Consider the following 12,928-nt stretch of genomic DNA (forward strand, 5'->3'; position numbering starts at 1 on the left):
TCATCCCCAAAGTTTAGCATTCTAATTCTCTGGTTACAAAGAGAAAGGAAAAAGACAGAATATATTTAATCCTTACCATTTGAGATTGACTCCTGGGGCATCCATTGATATCTTCAACCTTTTCATTTGCTAAATTTGAGGATGTAAATAAAAAGAGAAATAAAATAACAATGAAAAGAGCAATAAGGGAAAATATCATACTTTAAATTTTTCAGGAAAAAAATGCTTTGTGTTTTGTTTTGTTTTTCCTGCAAACTTCCTTTTTCAAACTTTACCCACTTGTTAGTGATAGACACTTCCCCAATGCACAAATCATTCAAGAATAGGAGTGTGAAGAAGGGCATGCTAATTTTCTAACTGGTGCCAAATGACTGCTGACATGAAACCCCTTCACAATTGTCCACACAAGATCAGGATACAATTTCAAGGAATCCCAGAAAGTATGAGCCACTCCGGCTCACAAAATGCACACATGGGAGACATATGGTTTCACTAAGCATTCATCTCTGACAATAACAGTGGATGCAACCAAATGATTCTAGCCATTTTGAAAGCTGGGGCTCAATAGTCTCTTGCGAATATCTTCATGTAAACATTTTTTTCCCAAATTAAATTGAAGCAGAACTGTATGAGATTTGGAAACATGGCTACATTAGGATGTATTTCTGTAGGGTTCATTTCAGGGTACATTAAACATATATCACATTTCACCATGCAACAAGCCTGTTCATGCTTTCTTTCAGAGGGCAGTTCTTACCAATGCTCTGAATGATTTCTGCTAGCAGTACTCCATCTGTAATGTCCTGTTGTAAATCTTTAATCAACCGCTTGTGGCCAGATTTAGCTAGGTAGTGGTTAGCCCAGTCAGTGTAAATCTGTAGAGTAGATAGGAGGGAAAAAAAGCAGGGATGGGGGTGAGGGGAAGAGATACAATAAAAATTCTTAAGACAAATGTTGGCTTTAAAGGGAAAACTATTCTAAATTACATTCCAGTTTCAGAAGTCATAACTCAAAAGGAAATGGTTTGTAAAGTCATCTAAAAAAAATTTCCTCTCCCCTCAAATTATCTCATTTTAACTTGGGATGATTCATTATCTCTCATAATAAAAGGTCAGTCATTTTGTGACAAAGCAAAAATTCCCTTGCATTATGAATACTAAGGATAATTCTGTTACAAACCAGTCTGAATTCTGACTCTCAGTTTTCCCTAGATCTGTTCATGTAAAATACAATCCAAACACTGTAATTCATATAGGAAATATAAATATTTTTTTCTTCAAGTAGTTAAATAATTCTCAAAGCACTCTAAACTGTGCCAAGTATTTTCTTTTTTGTGACCCTTTTACATGAGTATGTTTCTCCTAATTTCAGATAAGGAAACTGAGACTTAAAGTTAAATGACTCCCCAGGATCTAATAAATAATAGTTAGGACTTGCCACTGACCTTCTAATTCTATATCCAATCCTTATGTATTTGTCCCACTTCTACAGAAAGATTTCCCTCATCTTCCTGTTCAATCAGAACTTCCCCTTCAGCCACTATAGAATATGTGTTTGTTCTATATAATATACATTGTTGACTTATTCACTTCATAGACTAAATTTTTTTCCTCAATAGTGCTTTATTTTTCTAATTACAGGTAAAATAGTTTTTAACATTCATATTTATAAAATTTTGAATTTCAAACTTTTTCTTCCCTCCCTCCCTTACCTCCAAGAGGACAAGCAATTTAATATAGGTTATACATGTACAATAATTTTAAACATATTTCCATATTTAAACTATAATTTCTTGAAAGCCCGGGATTATTTCTTTTATCAAATATGTGTCCCTCTAAATAACTAGCACAGTGTTCTGAATACAGTAAGCACCTGCTTGATGGACAATATTTGTATACACATTTTAAAGTTCAGAACAACAGCAAGAGCAACAGAACACTTCAATGCTCTATATGTGTGTGTGAGAGAGAGAGTGTGTGAGGGTGTTGTATGGGTATGTATGGGTATGTACTTTAGGAGTAGCTGTAACAATAAAGAAGAATCTCTAATGTAGTCTTCCTCAAGTTCTAACATTTTCATTATTCTTTATAAATGTTCTCAATATGATGGCTTGTGCCTTAAACAGTCAAGGCAGCTCTGAATAAAACTATGAATATAATTTCCAGCTAAATCATGCAAGTAATTAATAAGCTTTTTTGATGGTGCCTGATACTGTAGTTACTTCATCTCCCCCAAATTCCACAGATTCATCAGCAAGAGTATAGATAGGAAATTCATTAAAGTCCCAAACAGAAAAAAACACACAAACACTCAGAGTTCAGTGAACTTGACTTCCTTCTCACATTTCAATGGCTACTCCAGGAAATCCATTCCGAACTCTTCATTTTCTAGTATCTACCTCCAAAAACTATCTATTAATATGAATCTCTCTATCTATATATCTTTATATATATACATATATTTTTATATATAAATTTAAGTAAAACTTTTTTTCATTAAAAGACAGCTTAAATGCTACCTTCTATATGAATCTTTTCCTGAGTTCAAAGCTGCTAGCATTCTTCTCCCCAAATCCACACCCAATGACCCCAAATATATTTTGTAAACACAAATGAGATATTAGGTGCTTATTATGTATCAGACAATAAGCTTAATATATGAAAACAAGGGCAACTGAGAAACAGACTCTGCCTTTAAAAAGCTTCAAAGAGGGAAGCAACACCATAGAGAGCTACAAAACAGATATAAAGTAATGATTGGGAAATAAAAGGGAGTATAGAGAGACTTTAATAGCTGGGGAAACAGGAAATTCTTGTAAAAGATGGCATTTAATATGAATTTTAAAATTATTATTTTAATATAATAAACATTTGTCTTTTCTCCCTTTCACCTCTAAAACTAGGAAAAAAACCTTGTAAAAGATAGTTATAGTCAAGTAAAATAAATTGTCCATGTCCAAAAATGTGTGCCCCATGTAGTATATTTAGGTTATCATCTACCAATAGTTAATAGTTAATAATGCTGACTCCTGTAATCATGATAGGTTATTGTCAAGGCTCTTAAATTATTTTATGGTGGCAAAATATGGGAAAATAAGAGTAAAGCACATAAACTAGGGGATAACTAAATAAATTATATTATATGAATGGAATGGAATATGATCATGTCATGATAATTGCCAGCTGGAAGTTCAATGGATAATGTTAGCTCTAGAAAGAAGAATATCTGAGTTCAAAATGAGTCTTCGAGATTTACTAGGTATATGATCCTGGGGAAGTCTGTTTGCCTCAGTTTCCTAATTTTCATTTGAGGAAACTGCAAAATGAGGATAATAGTACCTATCTTTCAGGGTTACTATAAAGTTCAAATGAGATTTTTAAAAAGTATTTAGCAGTACCTGGCATACAGGAGGTGCTATATAAATGCTTATTACCTTGCCTTATTCCACAAGATATGTTAGAATGGAAAGATTCAGAGCAACCTAGGAGATATGTATAAACTGGTGAAAAGCAAAGTGAGCAGAATCCAGAAATAAATCTTTACTAAGACAACATCATGGTAAAAATAACCAAATCTGAAAAGTTTAAATAAGTTTTGAAGGAACCAATGATTCTAAGCAGTGGTAAAAAAAGAGAGTGCATTCAGACATGCAGAGATACAGTGTCAATAAAGAGATCAATGGTTATATATGATAAACCATAAGAAAGCCAATATAATTTATGATAAATTATATGAATGGGAGTAATGTGTCATAAGGGTGAGAAAGTAGATTGGGATGAGGTTTTTAAAAAGCTTTAACTAGACAATGAATTTATAGTTTTATTTTGTTTTGTTTTGTTTTTCCCATAGAAGTAGTAGGGAGCCATAGAAATACAATGAGAATGGGCAAGACTATCTGAAATATACTTTAGGAAAAATCCCTTTATTAGGTATATAGAAGATGGATTCAAAAGGATGAAACTTGAAGTAAAACACCACTACTCATGAAATCCTTGGTTACATGTGTTCCTTTGAGAAAGGATTTAATAATTACAGAGTTAATAAATCTCATTGTTTAAAATTTGTCCCCAAATACCACTTTTCTGAATTGTATCTAAATATGAATCCTTTCTATAAATCTCCTTGGAATAGGAATAGCACATAGTCAATTATCTATTTTCTGCTTAAAGATTTCCAGCAACAGGGAATCTACTTTACCTGAGGAAGATGTATTTACTAATGGAGAATTGTTTTTTATCCATTCATTTATTTATTTTTTAACACACATTGCTTTTATGAATCATGTTGGGAGAGAAAATCAGAGCAAAAGGGAAAAATCATGGGAGAGAGAAAAAAAAAAACAGAAAAAAGAACTAAACATAGCATGTGTTGACTTACATACAATCTCCTTAGTTCTTTTTTCTGGATGCAGATGGATTTTCTGTTCAAACTCTATTGGGATTACTTTGAAACTAATAGAGAATTTTAATTGTCTTTTATAAGCCTATGTTTGATTCCCTACCACTTCACCTCAGTCTCCCTATTCTTCCTTGTGGAAGATAAGTGAAGCAAATACAATCCCCATTCACTAGATAGCTATTCAAATATTTAGTGATAGTATTCAGGCACCCCTTGTTATATCCTCTCCAGACTAAACATCCTCAATTCATTCATACAATCTCAATAGGTTTTCAAGGTTCCCTACCTAGAAACCCAAAAGTTATCCAGAGAAGCATTATTTTTCTTTCAGTAAATAGCAAGTCATTGTATTCAAGTCAACACACATTTATTTAGTGCTTTTAACGCGCTAATTTGTAATCACTTTGCATATCTGGAACCACATAAAGGCAAGAAATAAAATGAACAGCTAATCCATGTGAGATACTAAATGGAACTAGGAGGTTTACAAAATATTACTGACCAAAGTAAAGGAGTCACCTCTATGCCAAGGTCTCTAGGCACATAGTCTTTTGAAAGATTGTTTTCTTCTAATGCAAATTTGATATATCACAATTCTAGTCACCCTTCAAAAGTTAGTTACAGGCACAGTTGAATCTCTCTTACTTTGTCTTTAATTCAAAATTTATATATTGTTATGCCTCAGTTTCCCTGCATTAGTTTCCCTGAATTGTTCTGTCTCAGTTTCCCTGAATTGCTCTGCCTCAGTGTCCCTAGTGGCAACTCCCTTCCTAGTCATTAGGACTGAGATATTTAGGATTGGGAGCCCTGGCCACTAGCATTCCAAAGAGTCATAAACTGCAGGTGGCTTATCTCAGATACCTAGATGGGACCCTCTGCACCAGACTTAGTGGCTCCTAGCCTCCCAACTTATCAGAATTTATGATGCTGTTCCTGACCCCCAATCTGTCAAAACTGAATTTATGGTCCTTTTCTGGAACTCCTGCTCACCAGTGCTCTACCCCTACCTTGCCTTTGTTTCCCTGATCGCTGGAGCCCTGTAAGAGTCTCTGGAATCCCTCCCTGGATATGTTGAGACAAGAGTCCGATCCAGCCAGCTAGGGTCAGCATGGATTCTGTTTTTCCTCCTGTCCAAACTCTCCCTCTAATAAAATATTAAAACCTCTCTGCTTTCTATCTTGCCTCAGTTTCTCTGGCATTACAATATTATCCTATATTTCCATTTAATCATATCTTCCTCCTATCTTATTCATATAATGAATTTCATAGCAATGGCAAGTGTTTTGTGCAGCAGGGAGATAATACACAATCCTTCATAATCTGATAAAAATGGAGCTTAATAACATTTCTTAATCTTTCTTCCTCTTCCTCTTCTTCTTTTTCTTCTTTTTTGATAAGCCAACATATAATATTTGATGATGCCCTAAATTGTCAATGAGGTAATCTCATCACTATTGGACATTTTAACCAATGTGAACTCTTCTTGAAATCCATTAGGCTTCTCCATATTTTTGCTCATCTGCCCCATACCGATTACATCCATTCCTCTTCTAGGATTTCCTATTATATCTTACCTTTATTGACACATATACATATTTTAAAAGCCAAAGATTTTTCCTTCTAGGGACTATTTCATTTTAGTCTTTGTATGAAATGAATATAGCATGGTACTTGTTATATGGTAGGAAATTAATAAATACTTGTTGGCTGATTGATTGAAAGTAAGATGCAGCCTATTATAATGGGTGACAGGTCGCTTAAGGTTAAGTTTTGCCACTATCTCATGCAGATTTTATGCTCATGTGCTTACTTCTCTGTTATCTTAGACAACTTTTTAATTAAGAGTTTAGGTTATGAACTTGTTCTGCATCCATATAAAGTTTCTACCCTGGAATCTCTCCCCATGAATGAAAGACCAAATCAAGACTAAAACTAGAAGGCTGGGGTTGGAGGAGAAGCAGTGTAATTTACATATGTGTTATAATTTTCCATAAGACTATAGGTTCCATGAGAGTAAAGACTGTCATGTGTTTAAAATATTTTTATCTCTCCATATCTAGAACAGTATTTTATCTATAGTAGATGCCTATCTCATGTTTAATGAATGAATTAATTAATCATGGACTATTACTGTGTTGATATTTTCTCTCAATTGTTGTAAATTGAACATCCCAATAATAAACACAATAAAGGAACAAGTCATAAAGAAATATAATGTACAGACATTTGGTTTTCTCCTTGCTAGTTATTAATATATGAATTTTTTCATGTTCTTTAAGCAATAGCATGTAATTTTCCACTTCAGCAATTAATAACATAGTAAACCTATATTCTTAATTAACCATAAAACCCAGTAACAAAACTTCAACACCAGGACCATAAACATAGAAGCCCTATATTATGTCAGATTTATCAATAAGCCTGGGTGATTCACAACATTTCTGGGCTGCCCTAGCATTGATTGTAAAATGTGGGGTTTGGGTTAGATGACTTTATAAGGTCCCTTTCAGTTCTATATCTGTGATCCCTTCTCTATAAGAAGTTTGGTAACTAAAAAACTGTCAAAAGCATATTTTAATCCAAACATCCAATTTAGATAGTTTTCAACACAATGTTCAATATGGTATCTATTTAACTTTGTTTAAACCACAAAATTTTAGGTTGGAATATAACAAAATTTATTATCACATATACTTCTTAAATAATTAGACCAAACCAATAAGGTGGGAGGAGGAATAAAGAACACTGGTTTTTTGGCTTAATAATTATGAGATCAAAGAAAAGATAAAAAGTATGATTAGCTCTCCAGACTATAAGTTCCTAAAATGGAGGAGACAGTGGTGGGAACAAGAAAGAAGAGGGGAAAATTAAGAAATACTACAAAGAAAAAATCAACAGCAATAAGTAATAATGGATTGATTAGATATTAAGGGTCATGGAAAGAGAGAAGAATCCAAGTCTATCTTGCCAGCTGAGAATGATAGCACCACTGAAGGGATAAAAAAGTTGGGAGAAGGAAGGTGCTAAGCTGTGGGAAAAAAAATCCAGGAAGATTTTGAGTTAAAGGAAATTATGGGAACTATATCTCTAATTTTATTCATAAGGACAAAATTGTAGGTGATTACCCTATAATAGGTTTTGTAGCTGAATGTGGGGTTGCAACAAACTTTTCAACAATAAAAGGTTTCTGAATACAAAAATTAATCCAAGATCAAACCTTTATTGAATACAAAGTATATCTGGAAGTACTTTTTAATGTTGCTTTTTGTAACTTCACTGTAGCTAAACATACAACATTGGACACTCTGCACTGCTTATGAATGAACACTGCTAGAAATACCTTAGCACAGATTCCAGATTGGATCATGTAAAAAATTTCAGGAAAAAGGGGGTTATAAGTGGGAAAAGTTTGAAGAAGACCTGATACAGAGGACTCTGGACTGAGCAAACTCCCTCCATTTTGTGCTACTCATTGGGAAGATAATAGAATTTGAGGGAGGGTAAGAGCCAAAGGAATGTGGAAAGATTATGAGTTACAGGAAAAGATAGGGATTGGGCCAATGATTTTATTAGTATAAGCAACTCCTAATTATGGAGCCATTGTAAGTGGGCCCCTTATTTGCAGCATATAGTTTTAGAGGGTTGTCTTGAATCCTGGTATTCTTGGCTCTAAAGTTAGCTCCATATTTATTATGCCATTCTGTCTTCCTAAAACAAACCAAAAAAGGTATGCTATATGATTTTGTTCTGGAAATAAATAAACCCAAGCTAATAAAAACTGAGTGGAAAAGAAAATTCCAAAAGAAAAGCTCTCCTGACAAAGCTCTTCTACCACAAACTACTTGAAACAGGCCAAAAGGGTTGAGAAAAATACTCTATATACATTTGGAGTTGTATAATACCCAATTAATGACCTCTTCTGAAAAGCCATTTGCAATTTTTTTTTTTTTTTTTTTTTTTTTTTTTTTTTGGTGTGTGAGGAAAAATGAATTAGACTAGACAGCACTGGCACTGGTTTAAACATTATTCCAGATCTTTTTCCATTTCCCCAGAAACTAGAAACTCATCCAGGATAGGCTACTTATCATTTGTTATTGAAGATAAAGTTTTTATTCATCTAGACAAGAGAAAAACCAGATTTTATTTCTATATACCTTCATTCCAAAGAGTTTCCTTATGCTACTTCCTAAGTCCAATCACATCTAAAAGCTTCAACATAACATCTGAACTCAATTCCAGAACATGGGCAAATAACTCTTTTGTTTAAACCCTGGCACCTAGATGGCTTTATGGGAAAACTCCTTTAATAATTCTCAAAATTTTGGAAAGTGTTAAGGATTATCTGGATTTACCAATACACTGGCAGAATAGAAAATATTTAAAGGGATCCTGGGTCATCTATTGTGTAAAAAGTTATTTATTTCAATTGAAAAAAGAAAAATAGTTTCAAGATACTTTTAGAAGTTTGTATGAAATGGGAAAGTACAAATTAAATTCAATTAAACTTATCTTCTGGGAAAATGTGATTAGCTGAAAACTATAAAAGAAGTAAATTCTTTCTAAGGAAGTCTTATCCAATTATTCAAACAAAATCCATAAGAGATTGTAGATACAAAAGAGTTATAAGCTCTCAGTGGTAAAATAACTTTAAGCTCCAGAAGATTTCACACTTTACTATCCAAAAGATTTTTTACATCAAAAAAGGTACACTGAAAAAGGAAAGTCAAATTAATCAAGAAAAATGTGTACAATGACAAGAAATAGTAAAGATTGGAGAAACAGAAGCTTCTCATCAAGAGTTTGTATGTCGGACTTTGCCAAAATTGGTTTATGTGAGCATTAAATATTGCAATTCTTCAAAGGTTGAAATTAAATCCTTTAGAGTTAGGGACAAAATTATAGGTAAAATGAGTTATATTATTAGATGAAAGAATTCATCTCACTGAAACCACCTTGGAAATTCCCATTGGGCAAACTCAGAACCTATTATTTATTTATCCCCTCATTTATCTGGTCCCAAATGGAAAAATGGATGGAGAAAAAAAAACAACCACCATTTCCCATTCTGGTAATTTCAGATTATAAGCACCATTGTTAAAGCTCCTATTTCTATAAACAGAACTATGTTTAAATGTAGCTCTATATGCTTCGGATGATATTAAAATCTGGATGGTCATTTGAATCTGTACCAACTCTTGAGTACTTGAATATTCGTGTTGAGCCTGAGAACACAGGAAAAACTACCCAGAACAGGAAGTGACTTGATATAGTAAGCTTAAAAAAAAAATTTGCTATTTTTTTTTTTTTCAGCTCAGAATGGGAGCTCAATATGTAAGTATAGAGAGTCAGAACTCTGGAAAAGTATACTTGGGTTTTTTTAAATAATTATAATTTTTTATTGACAGAACCCATACTTGGGTAATTTTTTACAACATTATCCCTTGCACTCACTTCTGTTCCGACTTTTCCCCTCCCTCCCCTAGATGGCAAGCAGTCCTATACATGTTAAAATGTCACAGTAATTCCTAGATACAATATATGTGTGCAGAACAGAACAGTTCTCTTGTTGTACAAGAAGAGTTGGATTCAGAAGGTAAAAATAACCCAGGAAGAAAAACAAAAATGCAAAGAGTTTACATTCATTTCCCAGTGTTCTGGTGTAGCTGCTTTTGTCCATCATTGATCAATTGAAACTGAGTTAGATCTTCTCTTTGTCTTCCATCAGAATATATCCTCATACAGTATCGTTGTTGAAGTATATAATGATCTCCTGGTGCTGCTCATTTCACTTAGCATCAGTTCATGTGAGTCTCTCCAAACCTCTCTGTATTCATCCTGCTGGTCATTTCTTACAGAACAATAATATTCCATAACATTCATATACCACAATTTACCCAATCATTCTCCAATTGATGGGCATTCATTTATTTTCCAGTTTCTAGCCACTACAAACAGGGCTGCTACAAACATTTTTGCACATACAGGTCCCTTTCCCTTCTTTAGTATCTCTTTGGGATATAAGCCCAGTAGTACCACCGCTGGATCAAAGGGTATGCACAGTTTGATAACTTTTGGGGCATAATTCCAGATTGCTCTCAGAATGGTTGGATTTGTTCACAACTCCACCAACAATGCATCAGTGTCCCAGTTTTCCCACATCCCCTCTAACATTCATCATTATTTTTTCCTGTCATCTTAACCAATCTGACAGGTATGTAGTGGTATCTCAGAGTTGTCTTAATTTGCATTTCTCTGATCAATAGTGATTTGGAACACTCTTTCATATGAGTGGAAATAGTTTCAATTTCATCATCTGAAAATTGTCTGTTCATATCCTTTGACCATTTATCAATTAGAGAATTACTTGATTTCTTATAAATTGGAATCAATTCTCTATATATTTTGGAAATGAGGCCTTTATTAGAATCTTTAACTGTGAAAATGTTTTCCCAGTTTGTTGCTTCCCTTCTAATCTTGTTTGCTGTAGTTTTGTTTGTACAAAGGCTTTTTAATTTGATATAATCAAAATTTTCTATTTTGTGATCAATAATGATCTTTAGTTCATCTTTGGTCACAAATTCCTTCCTCCTCCACAAGTCTGAGGGGTAAACTATCCTATGTTCCTCTAATTTATTTATAATCTCATTCTTTATGCCTAAATCATGGACCCATTTTGATCTTATCTTGGTGTACGGTGTTAAGTGTGGGTCAGTGCCTAGTTTCTGCCATACTAGTTTCTAATTTTCCCAGCAATTTTTGTCAAACAATGAGTTCTTATCAAATAATGAATTCTTATCCCAAAAGTTGGGATCTTTGGGTTTGTCAAACACTAGATTGCTATAGTTATTGTCTATTTTTTGTTTGCTTGCATTTTGTTTTCTTTCCCAGTTTTTTTTCTTCTTGATCCAAATTTTTCTTGTGCAGCAAGATAACTGTATAAATATATATATATATACATATATTGGATTTAACATATATTTTAACATATTTAACATGTATTGGACCTCTTGCCATCTAGATGGGAGGGAGTGGGGAGGAGGGAATGATTTGGAACAGAAGGCTTTTCAAGTGTCAATGTTGAAAAATTGCCCATGCTTATGTTTTGTAAATAAAGTTTTTTTTTTTTTTTTTTAAGATGGTGATTGGAGGATTTTTTCTATTTCTAATTTCCACTCATGTTATATCGATCCAGGACAATTTTCTTGGATTATTTCTTGCAATAGCACAAGATTTTTTTTTTAATCACAGTTTTCTGGTAATCCATTTATTCTTATATTTTCTCTTCTTGATCTGTTCTCCAGATCCAGTTGTTGTTCTTACAAGGTGTTTCACATTCTATTCTATCTAGCACATTCTTAATATGCTCTTTTATATTTTTATGACTTCAGTGGCTTCCCCTTTCCTAGTTCTAATTTTCATGGAGTCATTTTCATCTTTAAAAATGTATCTCCTTTTCTAGTTGGTTAACATTTTTTTCATAATCTAATTTTTCTTGGATGTTTTTTATTTTATTTAGTTGTTCCTCAATTTCTTTCATTTGACTTTTTAATTATTTTTTGAGTTCTATAAATTCTCTCTGAGCAGGGAGTGATTTAACATTATCTTTTGGGGTAGAAGCTTTTTTTTTTTTTTTTTTTTTTTTTATACTTCAGTGTCCTTCTCTGAAGATGAATCTCGGGCTACCCAACCCCATAGTAAGTTTCAATGGTTGTGTTCTTTCTACTTTGCTGATTCATTTTTTTTTACATTGTTGTTTGTGGGGGAATCTAAAGAGCTTGAAATTTAATGACTTATTCTTGTCATCTTTTCAGAATCCTTCTCCCTCAATTCTAAGTTTTAAGGAGTTCCTTTTGTCACTGAATTTTTGTGTCTCTTTTACCATTTTCTCAATTCTGTTTTTTAAGGTGTTATATTTTGCAATATTTTTATTCTTCTTTTACCAAGCTACTAACTCCTTTTTTCATATTTTTCTTGCATTACTTTCATTTCCTTTTCATTTCCCTCCTCTACCTCTCTGATCTTTAAATCCTTTTTGAGCTCTCCCAGGAATTATTATTGGCTTATGTTCCACTGATATTTTTGATGCTTTGTAACTGTGTTGACATCTTTGTATTTTTTTTGAATTTATGATTTCATTTTCCCTACAACCATATAGTCAAGTTTTGTTGTTGTTGTTGTTGTTGCTGTTTTTTGCTCATTTTCCCAGCTTATGTCTTAACTTTTAACTTTGATGTTGAAGTTGGGATCTGCTGCTATTGAGTCAGATGATCCACTGTCCCAAACTTCAATTATTGCACACTACTATTTTCAAAGGTAGTTCTGGGAATATGTAAGTTTTCATTACTTCCAAGTTGATGTAATCTAAGGAGAGGGGTGATCTCTTCTCTTTTGGACTGTGTTCTGGTTTTTATCCAGTAAGGGACCTTGTTTTCTGTAGCCACACATGGTAATTCTGTTTTCAGGTCAGGAACAGAAACTGCTCCCTTGTGAGTGACTACAAGCATTCTTCTGTATCCAAGAACTATGACTG

At 33.3% G+C, this 12,928-nt stretch overlaps 1 protein-coding gene across 14 annotated transcripts in view; it reads right to left on the minus strand.

Annotated features, from left to right (window-relative positions):
• The window catches only part of NAV3 (neuron navigator 3), a 1,064,916-nt gene that overhangs the window by 341,579 nt on the left and 710,409 nt on the right, over positions 1–12,928 (minus strand). For all 14 annotated transcript variants that reach the window (XM_031938355.1, XM_031938352.1, XM_031938354.1 and 11 more), the window contains 2 exons: positions 758–875; positions 77–129 (listed from right to left, as the gene is read on the minus strand). In XM_031938355.1, coding sequence (XP_031794215.1) covers positions 77–129; positions 758–875 — 171 coding nt within the window. The remainder of the gene's footprint in view (positions 1–76; positions 130–757; positions 876–12,928) is intronic.

Source organism: Sarcophilus harrisii, chromosome 5, assembly GCF_902635505.1.
Source record: "Sarcophilus harrisii chromosome 5, mSarHar1.11, whole genome shotgun sequence".
Classification (NCBI taxonomy): Eukaryota; Metazoa; Chordata; class Mammalia; order Dasyuromorphia; family Dasyuridae; genus Sarcophilus; species Sarcophilus harrisii.